Source organism: Protopterus annectens, chromosome 2.part0 (assembly GCF_019279795.1).
Source record: "Protopterus annectens isolate FY-2018-M chromosome 2.part0, PAN1.0, whole genome shotgun sequence".
Classification (NCBI taxonomy): Eukaryota; Metazoa; Chordata; order Ceratodontiformes; family Protopteridae; genus Protopterus; species Protopterus annectens.
The window spans coordinates 1,540,265,802-1,540,287,535 of NC_056728.1; the positions used below are offsets into that span (position 1 = coordinate 1,540,265,802).

At 38.3% G+C, this 21,734-nt stretch overlaps 1 protein-coding gene across 2 annotated transcripts in view; it reads right to left on the minus strand.

Moving 5' to 3' along the window:
- Nucleotides 1-21,734, minus strand: part of INTU (inturned planar cell polarity protein) — a 1,478,455-nt gene that overhangs the window by 451,315 nt on the left and 1,005,406 nt on the right. For both annotated transcript variants that reach the window (XM_044061672.1, XM_044061671.1), the window contains exon 10: nucleotides 10,750-10,812. In XM_044061672.1, the coding sequence (XP_043917607.1) occupies nucleotides 10,750-10,812 (63 nt within the window). The remainder of the gene's footprint in view (nucleotides 1-10,749; nucleotides 10,813-21,734) is intronic.

Genomic DNA, 21,734 nt, shown 5'->3' on the forward strand with positions numbered 1-21,734 from the left:
CCCTAATTCCCCCATATGTCCCAGGGCTCTATAATCCCTTCTATATAGTATTTTGTTAGCATATTTGCCTTCCACCTGCCCCTCTCTTACGTCCTTCCTCTTTAACCTCACTCCTCCAACTTCCTCCAGTTTATCCCTGAATAATGCAGTATCCCCATACATCATACTTTCGTTTCTTTTTGTTCTTCATAATGTACACAAAACCACCTTTCCAAGTCTCTACTTTCTGAAGGAAAGAAGGAAATTCAGGACATGACACAGGCTCACTATATAATCAAGTGTCAAGCAGAAGGATGGACTCAGGGACATAGGAGAAAGGAGAAGCAGAATAAGCAGAAACTGGATGACTGAATAGATTCAAATATAATGTACTGAAGTACTTTCTAAAAGAGAGGATGAAAGGTCTCTGGCAGATAAGCTGTTACAGTGCAGTGCAGTTCAGAAGGCAAATATAGTGGCACTTGGTGTAGGTACAAATGGAAATCAGAACTACACAGAACAACTTCTTTATCATGATGTTCATATGTGCATGTAACAGGACCATCCTTATCAGCTGTTTTGCTAAGAGTAAGACATCATACAGATGTGCCAACCAAAACTAAATAAACCAACTGGTAAATCAGTGGTGTCAGGTTCCAAAAAACAAAACTAAAGCTGGATGAAAAAACTCATTGTTTATTTTAACGTCACGTTCAGCGCTTTCATCTACTCACGGTAGACTTTCTCAGAATACCATATCTAAAAACAACTGACTTTAAATAAGAACAGTCTTCCAATCATGTAACTGCATTAATTGAACTCATAAATATTCATCAATTCAATTCTAACTGCTATGATCTAACTGTGCAATTACATGTGAATAGTAATTTAAAAATATATGATCACAATCGAATTTTTAATTATAAAACATTGTTAAACAAGTACACAAAATATATGTATGTTAAAAATGTTAAAAATATAAAAATATAAAAATTATGTGCAATATATCACAATGGGTAACAATAATGCTGTAAATAGTAAAAAACTAATACTAACACCTGTGGTTGGTGTTATTGAAAATACAGCTATGCATACCCCTTTCATGCTCTTAATAGGGGTTTGGTAGAAATACAGTCATTTAATCCTGGGGGGTTAGCTGCATTCAATAAAATTTGCCATTTCACTTCTCTCTCCCCAGTTTTGCTTTCACATTTCCTCCTCTAGGGCCCGTTTTAACACATTCTAATACGGCAAATTTGAAAGTGTTACAAGTCTCACTACCTTTTAAATGTCTGTATAGTGCGTTGTTTGTATCTTTTTTTCTAATACAGTAAAGGTGGTCATATATATGATTCCTAAATCTCCTCTCTGTTTTTCCAACATAAAAACTTGGACAGTTGGTACAAGTAGCTAAATAGACCACATATTGCGTCTGGCAATTACCCTTTTTAAACCTAATGACTGTTTTATTAATTTTATCCAAAGTAAGGGTATGGTCTTCATTTATAGCATAGCACTGATTACAGTGTCCACATTTACTTGTACCTTCTGTCCTATAATTCATTTTTTCTTTGTATATATCACTGGTTTGAATTTTTGTTTTCAAATTTAATCCAGTTTTGTAGACAAAATGGGGTTTTGTCTCCTAATTTATTGTGCACCCCTTCATCACATCTCAAAATATTCCAATTCTTGTGCATAATGTTCTTAACTTCCTTAACATAAGGATTAAACTGTAAAATACAGGCTCTGTTAAATTTCATATTAATATCCGTATCTTTTGCATGAGTAGGCCCGTTGTTATTAATATCCATATCTACACCCAACAGGGGCTTGTAGTTTTCCCCCCACTCTCTTATAACATACCTAGTGACATCACTAATAAGTTCATTAGGGTACCCCCTCTCTCTGAACATATTTCCTAAATATTCAATCTCTATCACCATCTCTGAATAATCAGATGTCATCCGGACAGCTCTAATACATTGTCCCTTGATTATACTTTTCTTTTGATTCCTTGGGTGATTACTGGAAAATTCTAAGTATGTGTTACTGAAGGTCTCCTTTCTATATATTTTGGATTTAAAACCCCCATTAGTAGAATAAATATAGGTATCAAGGTACGGGATACCAGTACTATTATAATTATAAGTGAACTTTAAATATGTACTAGAGTTATTAAGATGTTCCAAGAACATTGCAATTTAGTTCTAATTCATACCCGTATGAGTACACTGACAAGTTCAAAGAACGTAGAGGTTTGGATAATTTTCTTAATGTTAAATATGACTTCCAATCCCTTCACAATACACGGCAGGAAGGAGAAAATGAAGGGAATTGTTTTAATAACAAAAACTTTAAGAGATCTTATACACGACTTTGGTAAAAAGTTGGGGAAAATAAAAGCGTTGCAATTAGACATGTACCTTCATGTATTGAGTCTAAAGTAGTACCTATGGGTTTGCGATTTTTCAAGCAATCCATAGGTGTAGAAATGACCGAAACTAACATACTTGAATGTAATGAAATGTTTGATGGTTTCGGGATGCAATTTATGGAGTTTATTATTTCATGTAACGACAATAAATTATGTAAAATGGTGAAGGAAGTGGAAGAATTGAATGAGAGTATTTTAAAAGATCTATTATTTTCACAATGGGAAACTTTATATAGTAAACAATTTGAAGATGTGGAAAAAAGTAGTAAAAAGATTTTTGACAGGAAATGTAAATAACTGAGGAGGGATAGTGAACAATATAAATTGAGTGCAGCTTATAGATGGAACAAGGGGACAGATAGAGGTGAAGAGCACATTGGAAAGGAACAAGGTCCGGCCGCTAAGGGCGATAATTATACTAGGCAGTATGATGGTGGTAACAACAATAACCAACATTTTTTAGGGAAACAACAGGAATGGAGGATGGACTACAAGGGGGAGTACAGGAAATATGACAACCAAAGAAGGGGAGAGGTATCATACCAAGGGGGGTGGACAAGAAACAAACAGAAAGGACAATCATGGAACAAGAGATAGTGCAGCAAAATAGGATACAATACACCATGGGGCATTTTAGTATATTCAACTACACTCAACACAAACTTGAGAAGGAACATTTTTTGTTATTTGCAAAGGGTATGAAGTATGTTCCTAACCAGAAATTTGATATAGTTGATAGTACAGTTGAATTTAAAATATATCTGAGGAAATTAAATCTTGAATTATTTTTTTCAAAATGAAACAGAGTATAAAAAGAATAATGACTTAAGAAAGAAAAGTCATTTTACACCCCCCATGCATAATACCCTTGCAGCATATGAAAAAGTAGTAATGGACGAAATGTATAGATATTTGAAATGACTAAACAAAAAAGACCTAATTTCAACCTGAGTAAGAAAGAACAACTTTTTCTTAATGAAATATGTAGAAATCATAACATACGTATTATGACCCCAGACAAAGGAGGGGGAATTGTATTATATGACACTAGTGAGTATATACAAAAAATTTATGATATTCTTAACAATTTGGGGAATTATGAAATTTCATCTATTAATCAAATAAATATTGCTAACCGGAGAATCGACCTATATCTTGAAGAATATCTGTTGGACAACAGAATAGACAAAGATATGTATCATTTTTTTAAGAGTCGAATACCCGGTGTTAGCTACAACAGTGGGGATCCCTAAGGTACACAAGAATTTGGAGGATCCCCCATTTCAAGTAAAAAAAAAAATTTGCCCTTTGAAAGTGGAAAAGTAGCTGGTAAATGAAATCTATCTATGAGGTCCCACATAGTAAAAAGATTCATAGGATTTCTTTAGTAGAATTAAACCCAAACCCTGAAAAAGGAAAAATTATTTTTTTTTTTGACAACTGATAGAGTCGACTTATTTTCCTGTATACCTAAGGATGAAGGTATGATCAGATTCACAAATAGCATACAGAGGTACACATCATTTGATTGGGATAAAATCAGTCTGTTGGAAGAATTTATGAGCATAGTGCTAGACAATAATTACATATACTATGAAGGAGAACATTACAAACAGATTCGAGGGGTTGGTATGGGGGCAGCTTGTGCCCCTATGTTTGTGAACCTTGTTTTATTACACTGGGAAGAAGAATATATTTTTAAAAACCAATGGTACCAGTTCATAGTTGTTACATCAGATTTTTGGATGATATATTTATTTTGTGGACTGGTACCCTGGATGAAATTGCAATATTCTTGGAACATCTTAATAACTCTAGTACATATTTAAAGTTCACTTATAATTATAATAGTACTGGTATCCCATACCTTGATACCTATATTTATTCTACTAATGGGGGTTTTAAATCCAAAATACATAGAAAGGAGACCATTAGCAACACATACTTAGAATTTTCCAGTAATCACCCAAGGAATCAAAAGAAAAGTATAATCAAGGGACAATGTATTAGAGCTGCCCGGATGACCTCTGATTATTCAGAGATGGTGATAGAGATTGAATATTTAGGAAATATGTTCAGAGAGAGGGGGTACCCTAATGAACTTATTAGTGATGTCACTAGGTATGTTATAAGAGAGTGGGGGAAAAAGTACAAGCCCCTGTTGGGTGTAGATATGGATATTAATAACAACGGGCCTACTCACACAAAAGATACGGATATTTATATGAAATTTAAGAGAGCCTGTATTTTACAGTTTAATCCTTATGTTAAGGAAGTTAAGAACATTATACACAAGAATTGGAATATTTTGAGATGTGATGAAAGGGTGCACAATAAATTAGGAGACAAACCCCATTTTGTCTACAAAACTGGATTAAATTTGAAAACAAAAATTCAAACCAGTGATAAATACAAAGAAAAAATGAATTATAGGACAGAAGGTACAAGTAAATGTGGACACTGTAATCAGTGCTATGCTATAAATGAAGACCATACCCTTACTTTGGATAACATTAATAAAACAGTCATTAGGTTTAAAAAGGGTAATTGTCAGATGCAATATGTGGTCTATTTAACTACTTGTACCAACTGTGTTTTTATGTTGGAAAAACAGAGAGGAGATTTAGGAATCGTATATATGACCACCTTTACTGTATTAGAAAAAAAGATACAAACAACGCCCTATACAGACATTTAAAAGATAGTGAGACTTGTAACACTTTCAAATTTGCCATATTGGAATGTGTTAAAACGGACCCTAGAGGAGGAGATGTGAAAGCAAAACTGGGGGAGAGAGAAGTGAAATGGCAAATTTTATTGAATGCAGCTAACCCCCAGGATTAAATGACTGTATTTCTACCAAACCCCTATTAAGAGCATGAAAGGGGTACTCATAGCTGTATTTTCAATAGCACCAACCACAGGTGTTAGTATTAGTTTTTTACTATTTACAGCATTATTGTTACCCATTGTGATATATTGTACATGATTTTTATATTTTTATATTTTTAACATTTTTAACAGACATATATTTTGTGTACGTGTTTAACAATGATTTATAATTGAAAATTCGATTGTGATCATATATTTTAAAATTATTATTCACATGTAATTGCGCTGTTAGATCATAGTAGTTAGAATTGAAATGATGAATATTTATGAGTTCAATTAATGCAGTTACATGATTGGAACACTACTGCGGTGGTGGTGCTGCGGTAGCGTTGTTGCCTCACAGTAAGACGTTGTCCTGTTCGATTTTCAGCTAGAGCATTTTCTGTGTGGAGACATGCGTGAATGGGCGTACCTTCGTTGAAGGTTGTGTGTCAGGGCCGGCAACTCGGCACGTAAAAATCTACTGCCAATCATTAGCGGACCGGAGTTCTGCTGTGGTGACCCCTAACCGGGAAAAGCTGAAAGACACAACAGCATGTTTGGAAGACTGTTCTTATTTAAAGTCAGTTGTTTTCAGATATGGTGTTCTGATGAAGTCTACCATGAGTAGATGAAAGCGCTAAACCTGACGTTAAAATAAACAATGAGTTTTTTCATCCAGCTTTAGTTTTGTCTTTTGGAACCTGACACCACTGATTTACCAGTTGGTTTATTTAGTTTTGGTTGGCAATTGTTGGAATTGACTGGTTGCTTGAGTTTTGATCATACAGATGTGGCCTTGCAACTGACCAGAACCAAAGAAATGGATAGCCACTGACATCTGTACCTCAGGTGTCAGCTATAATGACTACAGTGGCAGTAGTAACAAGTTCACATTGAGAATATCTAGGGCTACCTGTAGAGTCGGACCTTACTTGCTAATGGACAGAAACCATTTACTGTGGCGGTGTGAAACTGCCAATAATCTGAGGATTCTGTAGACAAAGAATGGGGCAACAAGGCAGAAATACTACCTGTAGAAGTGGCCATTATTGCGGCAATAGCCTGCTGTGTCATGACTGATGCTTTCATTTTTTTATACCTTCCTAGTTATAAGAAATTAGTAGAGGCTTGTTGCTTCGTACAACGTGGTCTGGTTAATCTATTGCAAACCTGGCAATCAGCAGTTTCCTGCTTGGGATTCAAGGCTAATTAATACAAAGAATGCACATTATCTGCCTAAAATCTATTTATTGCTGGTGCACTTAGTAACCTTGGAGGAATATGCAAGACATCTACAAAGAGTTGAGTAAGAACAACAGAATGAAGAGTATAAGAAAGTGAGAGAGACTGACTCGGCCTAAGCTCTAAAACCAACAGTTAGCTGTAAATGGAAACACTACCAGGAAATGCATTCTGAGAAAGCATGCCCTGGAAGACAATGGGAGATTCAAATGTAAAAGCAACAATACAGGAATTCTCAGAAAGGAATCTAAGTACAATCTCCTTCACAAACATGGGCAATGAGGCCCTGAAGAGTACAATCATCATCCCCAATCTAACTACTACTACTACCAGGCCTACTCTATGAAATTAGACTATACCTGCGTAACTGAAACAGGCAGTGAATGATCTCACAAGAGACATTGGATTTTTTTTCTGAAGAGAAGCGGCATAATAAAGTTTGGTGCATCAGTTCCTCTAACTCTTTACAAACAGTTCTACAGACTAACTACTAAGCATGACTAACTACTAAGCATAACTAATTATCCAAGAAAAGATAACACATTTTGAAAAGCGAGGACTACAGTTACAGTACAAGCAACTACTTTATACCTAATATGAATAATCACCTTATAAAATATACAAAGCCAAAGTTGTTCTGCTGCATCGGCCTAACTATATCTGTATCTCTACATAGACAAAGGGCCAACTTACTGCTCCCTAGGCCTCTACTATGCAAATTAATAATCAGCAACTGTTCATAGGTTCACAGGTGTATACTAGACTAACAACCACTAGGGCCATTATAAGCCTAGCTGTGCAACCCAAATGTGACCCACAAATTTGATTTCATTTATGGGTGATTTACTGACTGCCTCTGTCCATCAGAGACATAAGCAGCAGAACAGGAGTGAATTTCTGATCACCCACCCATTGGGCCAAGTTGCTCTTAAATAGGAACAGGGAGGAAACTTTACTTTACAATGGGAATTCTCTGAGAAACAGATATATCTCTCTCCTCAACATGTTCTATTTATGTGGCAAGCAAGGTTTAGGTATTTTAGTACAGTACTTCTGACACTGTCTGTTTTCCAGATGTGCAAAAAGTTTATCAAAACAGGGTCCACAGATGCCTAATATGCCAGGCAAAGAACACCTCTCAGACCTCTGTATGATACCAAGTAAACAGACAGGGATTTCAGTCGATCAATGTAGGGCATTGTGTTTACTGCAAGTATTCTTTTTGTAAGGAAGCTTTGTAGAAATGACGTTCTAGTTCCTCCATGTGCCTGGTCAGGTACACACCAAAAAGGACATTATAATCTATGATGGCCAAGTACAGTGGTATGATGACCTCTCTGGACCTAGATGCCATGCCCTTGCTAATAAGATGAGCAACATAGAAGGATTTTCTTACTAATTTGGACACATGTTGGTCGAAGGCTAGGTTACTATCTACATGAGTTCCCAGATCACTGACTAGTGAATCAACTTTTAGGGGTATTTTATGGATGATGTAGTAACCGGTCAAAAGGTACTACAATACATTTCTTGGTAAGTAATATCTTTTGGCTTTTTCCGGTTAGGGGTCGTCACAGCGGAACTCCAGTCCACTAATGATTGGCAGCAGATTTTCACGGTGCCAAGTTGCTAGCCTGACGTCCAACCTTCAAAGAAGGCACACCCATTCACGCACACACCTACCTGCACGTCTTTATACATCACTCAACCACAGGGAGGACATGCAGACTCCACACAGAAGGCGCTCCAGCCGAGAATCGAACGGGAGAACCTCTTGCTGTGAGGCGACAACTCTAACCACTGCACCACTGCGCCCATTGATACTGAGTTTTAAGTCACAGGTTTTGCACCAAGTGACAGTTACCTCCTGTGTTAAGACCTTCCTGAAGGTTGTTCTCACCTTGAAGGGATTCACCGACTAGTCAACATGTGCAATCATTTACGAGGTTAGCCATTAGCTTTATGGTCAGACCTTACTATGGAGGATGTGATACTAGGTGTGTTTGTGTGTGTGTGTGTGTGTGTGTGTGTGCGCGCGTGTGAAGGGCTGCAGCATTCTCCCATATTTGTGAGCACAGTGTTGAGTATGCTGGAGTTTCTGTTGGGTGTATTCACTATTTGGTCAACAGTGTTTGTATTTACGAAATCTAGGAATCTCTGTGGCTGTAAGATTTGAAGACATGTAGGATTCCCAGTCTACAGAGGGGTAATTAAAATCTCCCATGAGAAGGGTGTTAGGCTGGATGGTAAGTGTCTCCAGTAGGTCCATGTATACACTGTGAGCTTCTTGGAACATGGAAGGTGACCTATAGCTGGTTAGGACATGTGGCACAAGACTTTGTCTATGGTGATCTGCATATGGATGAACTCCAGCATGTCATCCTGGTTGACCACCCCAGAGGTATATTTGTTCCTGATGTATGCAGACACATCTCCATCGTTAGCCTTGCCTATACAACTGCTTGTCAAAGTGTGGAAGACACTGAAACTTGGCACTGCTGGAGTACTCTCTGCTACTTTAACCCATGTTTTGGTAACTGTACAGATGTATATATTCTAGAGTGTGAGGAGAGCTTGGAAGGAATGTATTTTTTTTGTTTAGGTTCGTGGCATTGTACAGTAACACCTTGAGGTTCAGTTGAGTTGATTTTGCCATGTTGGTAGGTTTTTCAATTTGGCATTGCCTAAAAATGCACTATGGGGTGGATCTAGTTTTAGCCAGTATTTGAAAGCCTAGCGGGGAAAGGTGCAGGCAATTCTTGGCAAAGCAATGTGGGCTGTTAACCATGTCTTCTCAAGCTGACGAATACTGGATCCCCTTAGACTAATACCAGAAAAACAACCAGTTGTTGAAACCAATCATTTTTTGCTCATATTGGGCATCATCCACTGTGATGGCAATATGCTGTGCTCAATGTTAGGCTCATACCAGCATGAGAGACATTCTGAAAGCTCCACAATGTCTGTCTTCATATATTCCAGGAAGGTATGGCTCAGGTCATTTACACCTACATGGACTATAATGGAATCATACTGGTATCCATGACATAATGATTTGATTGCGTGAGTGATATAGAGGATCAGGGCTCCACATAAGCAACTAACAGTTATATCTTCTCTTTGTTCAGCCTGGTTAGAGGGGCATCAGTATATCTTACAATGGAACAAATGTAAAAACACTGACAGTACCACAGCTAGGAAATTTATTACAAAAAATAAAGTAAAAAACAAAAACAAAAATTACAATGAATAAATCCTTACAAAACACCACTGTTTTGCAAGGATTTATTCATTGTAATTTTTTAGTTTTTTACTTTATTTTTTGTAATAAATGTCCTAGCTGTGGTACTGTCAGTGTTTTTACATTTGTTGCCTTTCACTTTTCACTGACAGTTTTGTGCTTAGAGAGGAAATTTACCTTTATTTCTATCTTACAATGGAGTCTCCCATGATGAGAGTCCTGGAAAGTGTGTTTGCTTGCTTTAGGGGCTTAGTGTTTGGGGCTCCACTAAGAATGACAGTATGTGTGGTGTTAAGTGTTGTTTTTTTCTGAATGCCTTCAGGCTTGCTGAGACATAACTTTGACAACAAGTAGTCTAGGTGATCTTTGTTGTTTAGAAAGACTGCTTTGAAGTGCCTCAGTATATGCTAGTCTGTGTGTGCGTTGTGTGCTATGTGAGGTTGGTGTTTTATTCATGGTTTTGACAACCTGATGTACACATGTATGTGACAGTTTAGCCTACAGTGTCATTGTGTAAGCACACCTCTCTCATACTGTGTTTGTTTCTTTAAGGATTAAGTGGTTGCTGGTAAACATGATACAATTGCTACATTATATCAAGATGCCCATATCCACCAAGCTGGCTACAGAGAAGTTAGGAAATTGCATATCCATACCGTCCTGTCCTTTGATTGGTGAGCTTCAAGGGGGTGGTGTATTCGGGTTAGAACGCTATTAAGTGTGCTTTGTTGGTGCAGACTAATAAGGGTGCTTTATTGGAGCAGATTATGCTAAACAGTACTAAATTCTACTAACTTAAATATTAACAAATACTTAATTCTACTAAATCTTGAGTTATTGCCACTTGACGCACAACTATCTGCTCTGAGTTTGTCGGTGCAGAAGGTATTTGCTCTATATTGTTGCTTTACAGGGTACAGTTTTATGTTGTTCAAAATATTATTCAGAATCACATTGCAAGCTAAGAGAAACTCACCTTGTAGAAGAGACAAGAGCCCAGTATCATATACAGCCGTCTCATGTCATAGTAATCTTCTGACTAAAAACAAAAATACAACTGTGTTAATATGTTTTTGTTTAATTAAACAGTGGCACCATCTGACAGGATTCAGTCACATGAGAAGCAGTCATTATTAACAGTTGCTTTGTTAAAAGGAGTGAGTCAACACTGGAAAAAAAGGGCAGAAGGTACATGTAAAAGTTTCAAAATGGCCCCGCAGAGGGGGGAGAGGGTGTGCCACCTGACACCATGTCGTCTGAAGATGACCCTTTTGCCCTTTCATTTTCATACCATTTGCTGCAATCACTTTTAGCTTTCTGACACAGAACAACTGCATACTGTATTTCCTTAAAGCATCACCTACAAGCTCAATTCATGATACGGTCACTGAAATTTTTAGAAAACTGAATTTGGTTTTCTCCTTCAATATCTCATGAAATGGTTAAATAGTTATGCTAAAATGCCACAGGTTTTATTTTCACTAGGGGAAAAAATGTAAAAGTAATAAATACAGACATGGCAGAAACAGCTTCACATTATTTTGCCTTTGTATTACAGCAGTATTTTTCTAGTACAAGTGCTTAAAGGTAACTTATTTCTGAAGTACATTACAATGCATTAAATACACCCTTGTGTACTAAACCCGGTTCGCTCTCATGGAGTTTTGCAATATTGTAATGTGCCTACATTTTGTCACATGTAGCCTGTTCTTGTAGTGTATTTGTACAATATATTGTATAGTCATAGTGTTATTTCCTTTTCACTGTACTGTCTTACCATCTGGCTTGGGTTATAACTGAAATGGGTTTTTAGACTAATCTACCTCATTAATAAATGCATCAACCACTCAAAAGTGCAAATGAGAATCAGCCACTCCTTGAAGTTCAAACTTTCCAATACAGTGAGGGGATATGGTGCCCCCTCTGCACAGTAATGTGCTGAAGGAACTGTGGAAGCAGTACTGCTCTGTTAGAAGTGTGCATATTTTAATTTTCCTTTCAGGTGTAGTGACGATAGTAAGAATTTAATACACAGGTGAAATCACACCTAACAGGTACACTGCAGCAATGTTAAGGCAACAGAATGAACAGTGCTCTCTGGGCATTTAATTTAGAAACACAGTAACCATCATGTAAGCAACAAATCTTAGATATACAAGTAGCCGGCGATCTGTTTGTCTCCTAGGTCACTGCATTTTTTGGCAAAACCTAGTCCTAATGTTAAGTGTGACTGGAACAAGCAAGCTGTGAGAAAGCAAATGACTCTGCTTGCAACACTGAGACAGCTGTAAGTAAAGCTACACTATGTACCTGGAGAGGAGCACCTCAGACTAAATATGGTGGTATGTATTCCTCAGAACCTGGCTAAAATATGTAGTGATGAACTGCAGTGCTAGAGTCCTGAAAAAAATGATCATTCACCCCGGGTGTAATTTTCATTAATAAGGGTCTGTCCATGTCCTGCTGAACTTGTCTGCTACAATATTTTCCTGTGAAGGAAATGTAAGAAGCTGAAAAGTCAGACTGAGCTGAGCTGCTACCTCCTCCCAGGCAACCACAGCAAAATAAATAACACACTGCATATACTGCAAGTCTGCAAATTGGATAATATCACATAACCCCTTGTCTCTTTATATAACGTATCACTGTGGTGTTGTTTATAACTTGCAGAAGTCCTGGGGACTAGAGAAGATTTAAGGCCTTTAAAGCAGTGATAACTGCCAACATGTATTTAATATTTATGTGATTTTTGTCTATCCTTGGAACTCCACAGAACCTGGACTTTCACCCCTTTTGAAACTGCTCCCCAAACAAAGTCTGAAGCATCTGTTGTGACAGACTGGGAAGGAGACTGAAGGGAGACAGGGGAAAACCAAGGCTGACAGATTACTGTGCTACACTGGAATCTGAAAATACAGGGGGTGTTGATCTGAGGTACCAATGAATTCTTCTCATGTGAAGTCTTGTTAAGGCAAATATAAGAATCAAGGAAGCAATGAAACCTAGAAACGTGAGAAATTATATGGCAAAAGCCTGAGACTGGCCGGAGAAGTCCAGGAGAATTTTCTTGTACTGCTATACCTAGTCCAAAGGAAGAAAGGCTCTTCTTACGGTTGACTGTAGAATATATCCCAGAAACAAAACACAGTAAGTGTCAACGGATTAGAGATGGCTTCTGCAAGCTGAGTTGAAACCCCAGACTGAGCAGGTGTTTCATGACCCATGTCAAGGAATCCTGACAACTGGAAAAGGTGTCTGCAAATACAAGACAGACGTAGGTTTATAAGTGCTTAAAAGGCTATTGATCTATAAATATCTTTAGAAGCTTAGTCATTTCCATGAAGTTTCAAACACTTATATTTTAAGTAGGAATACCCACAGGCAAGCAGAACATTTACATATTGCCCTTCTCCATGAAGGACAAGGGTGTTAAAACAGGTGAATTTGCAGTTACCCATCCATTTGTTTAGATTAAGTCTGAATAGAGTGAAAGAAGTACTTTACTTTATGTGGAGAGGAAGACAATTCCAAAGAAGTGATATTCTCTGTGAAAATACTACCTCTCTCTCCAAAGAAGTGGTATTTTCTGTGATAAATACTATCTATCCCTCCAACACATTCTATTTATGTTGCAAAAGAGATCTGAATCTCTAAAACAGGTGTTTATGCCTAATTATACTTGAGAATGTGCAGCAGGTCTGCCACGACAGGGCTTGTTGAGGTTTTCTACACAAGGCAGAGATCACCTCTCAACGGCCTGTATGACGCTAGAAGGGACAAAGATTTCAGATGGTCTGCATAGTTTTTATGACTAAGGACCCTGCTTTTTCTTAGTTAGAGTATTGTGGGCATTTAAGTTGTGTCAAAAATGTTTAGATACATGTTGAAGGGGGCATTATACTCAATGATCAGCCTGACAAGTGCAGAATACAATGGAATGATCACATCACTGGACCTGGACGATATGCCCTTAGTGATAAGCTGTGCAATGAAGGAAGACATTTTTATGACAGCACACATATGGTGGTTGAATGGCAGTTCATTCATTATGCAGGTTCCCAAATGCACAACTACTAGATTAATTTTCAGGGGAGTGCTGTCAATGTGAAATTAACAATGGACTTCTTGCTTGCCAAAGTATATAATTATACACTTCTTGGCATTCAGTTTTAGTCCATGATTTTCACAGCACCTATTAGTTTGGGAAAGCCATTCTTGGAGGATTCCTGGTGTCATCTGGAGAGCTTGTGATGGCACAAAGTTTACAGCCATCTGCAAACATAGCCAGCTGTAAACCCTAAATAGTAGCTTTGACTTCCAAAATAGAAAGACCAAAGAGGAGTGGGCCCCAAGGAGTGAACCCTGGGGTACACCACTAGTGACCGGTCTTTTGCAGAAGGTAGAACACCTCACCCTAAATTCCTGGGTTCTGTTTTTGAGATAGTTTGCTATACAACGAGTTACATAGAGACTCACATTTAGTTGGGATAGTTTAACTATGATACCCAAAGTGCAAGATGGCACTGACAACTTTGGTCTAGACATACAGTCTGCACTGATTTACCCTCATACATTGCTTCAGTAACATTCTCAAAGAAGTCAATCATGTTACGGAGAAGGGACCTGCCCTTAATAAATTTGATCTGGCATGGATCTAGAGTTTGTAGTTTACCTATGTCTTTATTAATCTTATAATGACCCTTACCATAGCCTTACAGATGAGGCTGGTCAGAATTATGGGGTTATAATTTCCCAAAGTCCACTGATGCCTCAAGTCTGTGCAAAGGGATAAAAACTGCTATCTGACAGAAAGCCTGTTTTGGAGGCTGACACAGAACAGCCTCTGTAAGGGATCTGATAGGTGTTATTTCTAGCTAGCTAGTGAGCAGCCTGGTATGTTATCTGGTCCAGTAGAAGCAGGGGTCTTGGCCTTTAATAGTGCATTTTAGACTTGTTCATGGGAGACTTGAGGGAGTCAAGTTACAGGTATGACATTTAGGAATGTAGGAAGGGAGAGGGGCTGAAGTTATAGCTAAATGTATCTGCTATAGATTGATTATGTCCTCTGGGTCAGAGTATGTGATATCATTTAATATTAGCTCTGTACAGTGCTGGGTATTGTTTCTAATATTAATCCAACCAGAGCACAGTAGCAAAGGCAACCATGAAGCATGAGAGTAGCCAAACTCACGTAAAAAGTACCAAATCAGTCCTTTATTAATGCACAGAGGTAAGCGCTTTCACAATTCGCTTCATCAGACCATAAAAATCCCTCCATTATAGACTTCCTCATATACCCACCAGTCAAATCTCTTAAACAATGATTCAATAAAAATCTTAAAGGCAAAGTATGCCATCTAAACTTAATGGTTCTTAATACACTCTGTCAACAAAACATAATATACATATGTATGGGAACACATAAAATTAAAAATGTCTAAACTAACATTATAATTACTATATACATACATAAAAACTTTGTACCTACACAGTTACAGGGATATATATATATATATATATATATATATATATATATATATATATATATATATATATATATATATATATTAGTTTTAGACCTAACTAGCAAATACTATAAAAATAGCATGATATCACTAAAGCCTATCCAAAAAATATGGAAGTAGAACTATAAAAACCATGATGGAAAATTTTTAAAAAGTTCCTTAAAAAGAGAAAAATTCTTCAACACTCAGAGCATCATAGCTGCATATCCTATGGTATATTCTGACAATAGAGTTTGCACAAACCATAAATAAATAAAACCAAACTAAACCGTATAAATACTATGTATATAGAAAAAACAGAAATATCAGGATAAATAAGCCACTAACATACCCAGACATAACATTGGATGAATGGCATAGAGTCACAGATGGTCAACACCATGACTCAGATGAGCTGAGGATGTTTATGACTCAGATGAATGATATGACTGATTATTTGAAGTTCTCTCTGACTTTCCCTCCAACAAAGATAGAGTATTTAGATGTCTATGTTGAAAAATTAACATGAGGTGCAATTAATACAGGGGTGTATAGGAAGAAATGTTACAGGAACACCCTTTTGCATAGACAAAGTATGCACCCACATTACATTATTATAAATATAATCAAGGGGCAAGGGATGAGGATCTCTTGCCTAAATGCCACAGATCCTTGTTACGGGCATGTCTTTAAAGATAGGTTGTCTAAACAAGGCTATAGTTTTGAAGAGATTGATGAAGGCCTTTCAGGAATAGATTCACTTAGAAGAGGTAGAGCTGCTCCTTATTTCTCAGATCCAGTTGAAGGACAGAATGTGTGAGGTTGTAGACCCACTGGGGTGAGAATTCCCATGTTTTTCACTACTGATAACAGGGCTATTTATGACATTATTAATACGCACTGGTGAGTTCTTACGACCAATCCAGATATTAGAGGTATTGTGGGTGATAGACCACATTTTAGGTTTAAAAATAAACCTAACTTGCAGAATCCTATGTTATCCAGATAACAGATGTGTAGTACGAGAAGCTATGGGTACTGTACCATGTGGGCAGTGCAATTTTTGCAGGTTCCTGATTTCCTGTGGTCTGTTTTTACATCCAAACACTGGGCAGAAGTTTAGTTTTAAGGTATCAGATAGTTGCAGTGCCCCACATGTTATCTGTTTGGCGGAATGTAAGTTATGTGCCTCATTCTATATTGGGAAAACAAACAGGATGTTTCGCAATAGAATAAGGGAACATTTGTATGCTATAAGGGTGAACTCTCCTAATAATGCCCTAGCTAAACATGTTTCATCTGTGGGGGAGGAGCATACCTTCCATTTTATGGTTGTAGATGCCATCATACCAAACATCCGAGAGGGTGATATTAAGAAATGGTACTGAGAAGGAGGGAAATGAAATGGATATTGAGACTTAGAGCAGATAGAGGCAGAGGCTTCAATGAAAGAGCCTCTCTCAAACCTGCATTAAGTCCAGAAGAATGTTTGTCAAAGGAGGGCATTAATGTTCAATGAACTCTGGTTATGCATATATATATATATATATATATATATATATATATATATATATATATATATATATATATATATATATAATGCTTTTATTATTCTATGTTGGGGAACTTGGATTATATATACTATGATGCTGAGTTACCTTTTATATATTTTTTGCTATGTTTATAGCTCCACTCATCTCACCAATCTGTGGTCATATGATATATGCTGTTCGTGATGGTGTTTATACCTTTCGGACAGTCCTAATATGGTGTTGACCATCTGTGACTCTATGCCATTCATCCGATGTTATGTCTGGGCATGTTAGTGGCTTATTTATCCTGATATTTCTGTTTTTTCTCTATACATAGTATTTATACGGTTTAGTTTGGTTTTATTTATTCATGGTTTGCGCGAACTCTATTGTCAGAATACCACGGAATATGCAGCTATGATACTCTGAGTGTTGAAGAATTTTTTTCTTTTTAAGGAACTTTTTAAAAATTTTCCATCATGATTTTTATAGTTCTACTTCCATATTTTTTGGATAGGCTTTAGTGATATGCTATTTTTACAGTATTTGCTAGTTAGGTCTGAAGCTGATATATATATATATATATATATATATATATCCCTGTAACTATTTTCCACATTCACTGGACAATATGCTATTTTTACAGTACAGCCTATGTAGGTGCAAAGTTTTTATGAATGTATATAGTAATTATAATGTTAGTTTAGACAACATTTTTAATTGTGTGTGTTCCCATACATACGTATATTATGTTTTGTTGACAGAGTGTATTAAGAACCATTAAGTTTAGATGGCATACTTTGCCTTTAAGATTTTTATTGAATCATTGTTTAAGTGATTCGTATGGTGGGTATATAAGGAAGTCTATAATGGAGGGATTTTTATGGTCTGAAGAAGCGAATTGTGAAAGCGCTTACCTCTGTGCACTAATAAAGGATTGATTTGGTATTTTGTATGTGCGTTTGGCTACTCTCATGCTTCATGGTTGCCTTTGCTACTGTGCTCTGGTTGGATTAATTAGTTACTACTTTCTATTCAGTAGCAAGGCGTTTATTCCATTGGGTGTTATCTGCTTAGTTTTAATTGTTTCTAATATAACTAAAAAAGTCTTTGTGATTGTCCTTTACCTGGGTGGGACTTTTTACCTCATATCTGGCTTTGATTGATTTATTTGATTATGTTCCAGCTTTTTTTGTTAAGTTTAATAAGAACTCCTTTTTTTGCATCTTTTTATATGCAATGAGGTTTCTCTTTTATTATAGAGCCTGTTTATATTTTGAATTTAGCATTGTATTTACTTCAGAGAGAAACAGATACATCTGCTTAGTTATTCATATGTGCACAGAATTTAGGCTTGGTATAATCTCTGAATATTGAAATACTGGCTTCAGTCTTGAGATAAAGGTGACTAATTTGTAGTCAGATTTGACTAGGGAGAGAGGTACACTTGGTAAGGAGCACAGCTGTCAACTACTGATGAAATCCAAGTCCATGATTTTATTGCCCCTGGTTGGGGGGGGGAGACTAACATGTTTAGGGAGTTTGTAGTGATAAAGTACATAAATCTCTGGGCATACATGTTAAAGTATGTATAAAATCCCCCAGTTAATGGAAGGATAGTTGAAGTCCCCAAGGAGAATGGTGTTTGGCTTAATGCATAGGGACCCCATACCAGTTAGATAGGAGTTACAGGCTGAGGGGGGCACAGAGGGGTTTCTGTAGTTAACCATGATGTGACAAGAGATCTTGTTAATGGTAAGTTGGATGTTGAAGAGTTCCATATTGTTATCGTGTCTAACTAGTCTGAAAAAAATGCAAAGACAGACTAATCTGAAAAAGAAGTTATGTACTTACCATAACGTTCCATCTATGTTGTCAATTTTCATTCCTCATCGACTGATGGGTTTGGCTCCAAGGAGTCGGATTTGATTCAGCCTCTTGTAAAAGCTCATGGCAATCCAAAACTCTTGAGCTTCTCCCTTACCCATAATGCACCCTTCCCCATTACCTCAGATCTTGTTTGCAAGCATTAAAGAAAGATGTACTTTTATAACTTATACCTATTTGTGTATAATTTGGATGAGGAGAAAAAGAGAGAGAGAGTCTCAGAGAAGGGGGGTAATGCCACCTCTGGAGCTGGTAAAGAGATAAGGATGAAACCCAACAGTTATATCCCCTCACTGGTCTAGAATAAATCTAAAAAAGGTTGGAGGGTTAGTGGGAGGGAAGTTGAGGAGGAAGGAAAATAGACCACACAGATGGAATGTTCTGGTAAGTACACAAGTTTTTTTATCTGATGATGTCAATTTTCATTCCATCCTCGACTGATGGGACAGAGTACCCAGCTACTTAGAACCCTGGGTGGATTCAAGGAAGGAGATTTCTGAGCACCATTGAGCCAAAAGATGCTCTACCTCTGGACACCAAATCCAGCTTGTACTGAAAAATAAATGTGTGCAGGGAAGCCCAAGTTGCTGCTGAACAAATATCATCCATGGAAGTTCTTGAGCAGAAAACTGCAGAGGTAGCTATAGCTCTGGTAGAATGAGCCCGTACTTTGTAAGGCAAAGCCATTCCTGACTTGTTATAAATAAAGGAGATAGTCAGTATGCCATTTAGCTAAGGCGACTTTAGATACAGATCCCTAATTCCTTTCTCTGTAAAGCTTAATAATCACTGGTTATTTCTGTAACAAAATATCGAGAGTACTCATAATTTAGAGAGACAAAAAAAATGTTTTGTTCTTGTGTTTATATTTTATACTCTATACACACCCTACTACTGGAATGCTGTATGCTAACTTTACTAAAGGAATTGTTAAACTATACATAACAGTTAGTTATGTACTCACCACAACATTAGATGTATGTAGTCCATCCCGCCTCACATTCTTCACCTGTCGGCTCCGACTCGGCCTAATTACTAGCTCGAAAGTCTTTGATTGGCTGGGCTAAGATGGTATCCCACAATACACTGCTCCACATCCCCAGATCTAGTTTGCTGCCAACTGAAGTATCGTATCCATAGCCCAAACACACACACACGCACATAACGAGGTCCAACAAATTATCCAAAGGGACTCTAACATCAGAAGTACAAGGAGATCCTCCAAATCCTCCAGGCGTGGGGGACGGTGGGGGGGGAGGTAATGAAGAATGTGAGGAGAGATGGACTACATACATCTAACGTTATGGTGAGTACATAACTAACTGATGTTATGTAGTCCTATCTCGCCTACATTCATCACCTGTGGGACAGCGTCTCTAGCACCTACATCCTGGGTGGCTCAATGGAAAATACTCCTGAGCACTGTGTAGCCAAAAGATGATCTGCCCCTGGACACCACATCCAATTTGTAATGGGAAACAAACGTGTGAGGAGAAGTCCATGTTGCAGCCGCAGAAAACCGCAGACCCCAAGCGATTCTCTGAAATGAAACGAAGAGCTGGTCTGACTTCCGCAAATCTTTAGTCCTGTGTAGATCAAAACGTAGTTGCCTATGAACATCCAACAGATGAAACTGGTACTCTGCCTTATTGGAGAAGTTGGGGAAGAAGACTGGCAGCTCAATGGACTGATTAATATTAGATAAGGAAGTCACTTTGGGAAGAAAGGATGGATTTGGTCTGAAAGAGACTCTTATCTTTATGGAATATTAAATATGGAGGCTTGACTGACAGGGCCTGCAGTTCTGATACTCGTCTAGCCAATGTGATAGCTATCAAAAAGGCAGATTTCCATGTAAGAAATTTCAAATCACAGGAAGCCGTGGGCTCAAAGGGTGGGAGAGAGTGAGAGCCTGCAGAACAGAATTGAGGTCCCAGGGCATAACAGGTTGAGATACAAGGGGACGAAGGAGAAGAGTGCCTTTCAAGAACGCTTTACACAGCCTGTGTGCCATTAAGCTAGGTTCGTAAGCCACATGATAATTTGAAATAGCCGCCAGCTGAACTTTGATGGTGGCTGAGGCAGACCCTTGGTAGAATAAATGAGACAGAAATTCCAAAACAGAATCAATGGGGGCTGTGTAGGGGTCAACACCTCTGGAATGGGCCCATATCGAAAACCTTTTCCACTTGCTAGAGTAAATCTTCCTAGTGGACGGTTTATGAGAGGACGAAAGAATATGGACTACGGTCTGGAGAAAAATCGTGACACCTGACTACGGATGGAAGTGAAGCAGCCAGGTGGTCAGCCGGAGGGTCTCCAGGGAGGAGTGGAGCTGTCCCGACATATGTGTCAGCAAGTCTGGACGGGGGTCCATAGTCCAAGGAGCATCCACGATGTAAGGTTGAAGGAAGGGGAACCATACTTGTCGAGGCCAGTGTGGCGCGATCAGAATTAATCTGCTTCCCAGGGATAGTGCTTTCTGAATCACCCTGGAGATCAGGGGAAACGGAGGGAAAGCATACAGCAGACCCGAGGGCCAATCGTGCGCAAGAGCGTCCCTTGGAGATTCCCCCGGTGGGGAGATCAGCGAGTAGTAGCTGCTGCATTTCGCACTGAGGAGACTGGCAAACAGGTCGCAGCAAGGCTGACCCCATTTGCTGAATATGCTGTCCGCCACTCGGCAGTTCAGGGACCACTCGTAAGGCATGAGGATCGCCCTGCTTAGCCTGTCTGCAATCACATTGGTCTTCCCCGGGATGTGCGTTGCCACCAAGGCCCGTTGGGAAGCTATCGCCCAATTCCACACTCTCATGGCCTCCCTGCATAGGGGGTATGATCTGGTTCCTCCTTGCTTGTTGAGATACCACACTATTGACATGTTGTCTGAGTGTATCGCAATAGTTCCTAGAGGGAGGACATCCTGAAGTGCCTGCAAAGCTAGGAGCACCGCCCTCATCTCCAAAACATTTATGTGCAAATCTATCTCGTGCTCCTGCCATGTGCCTTGGACCATCCTGCCGAGATAATGCCCCCCC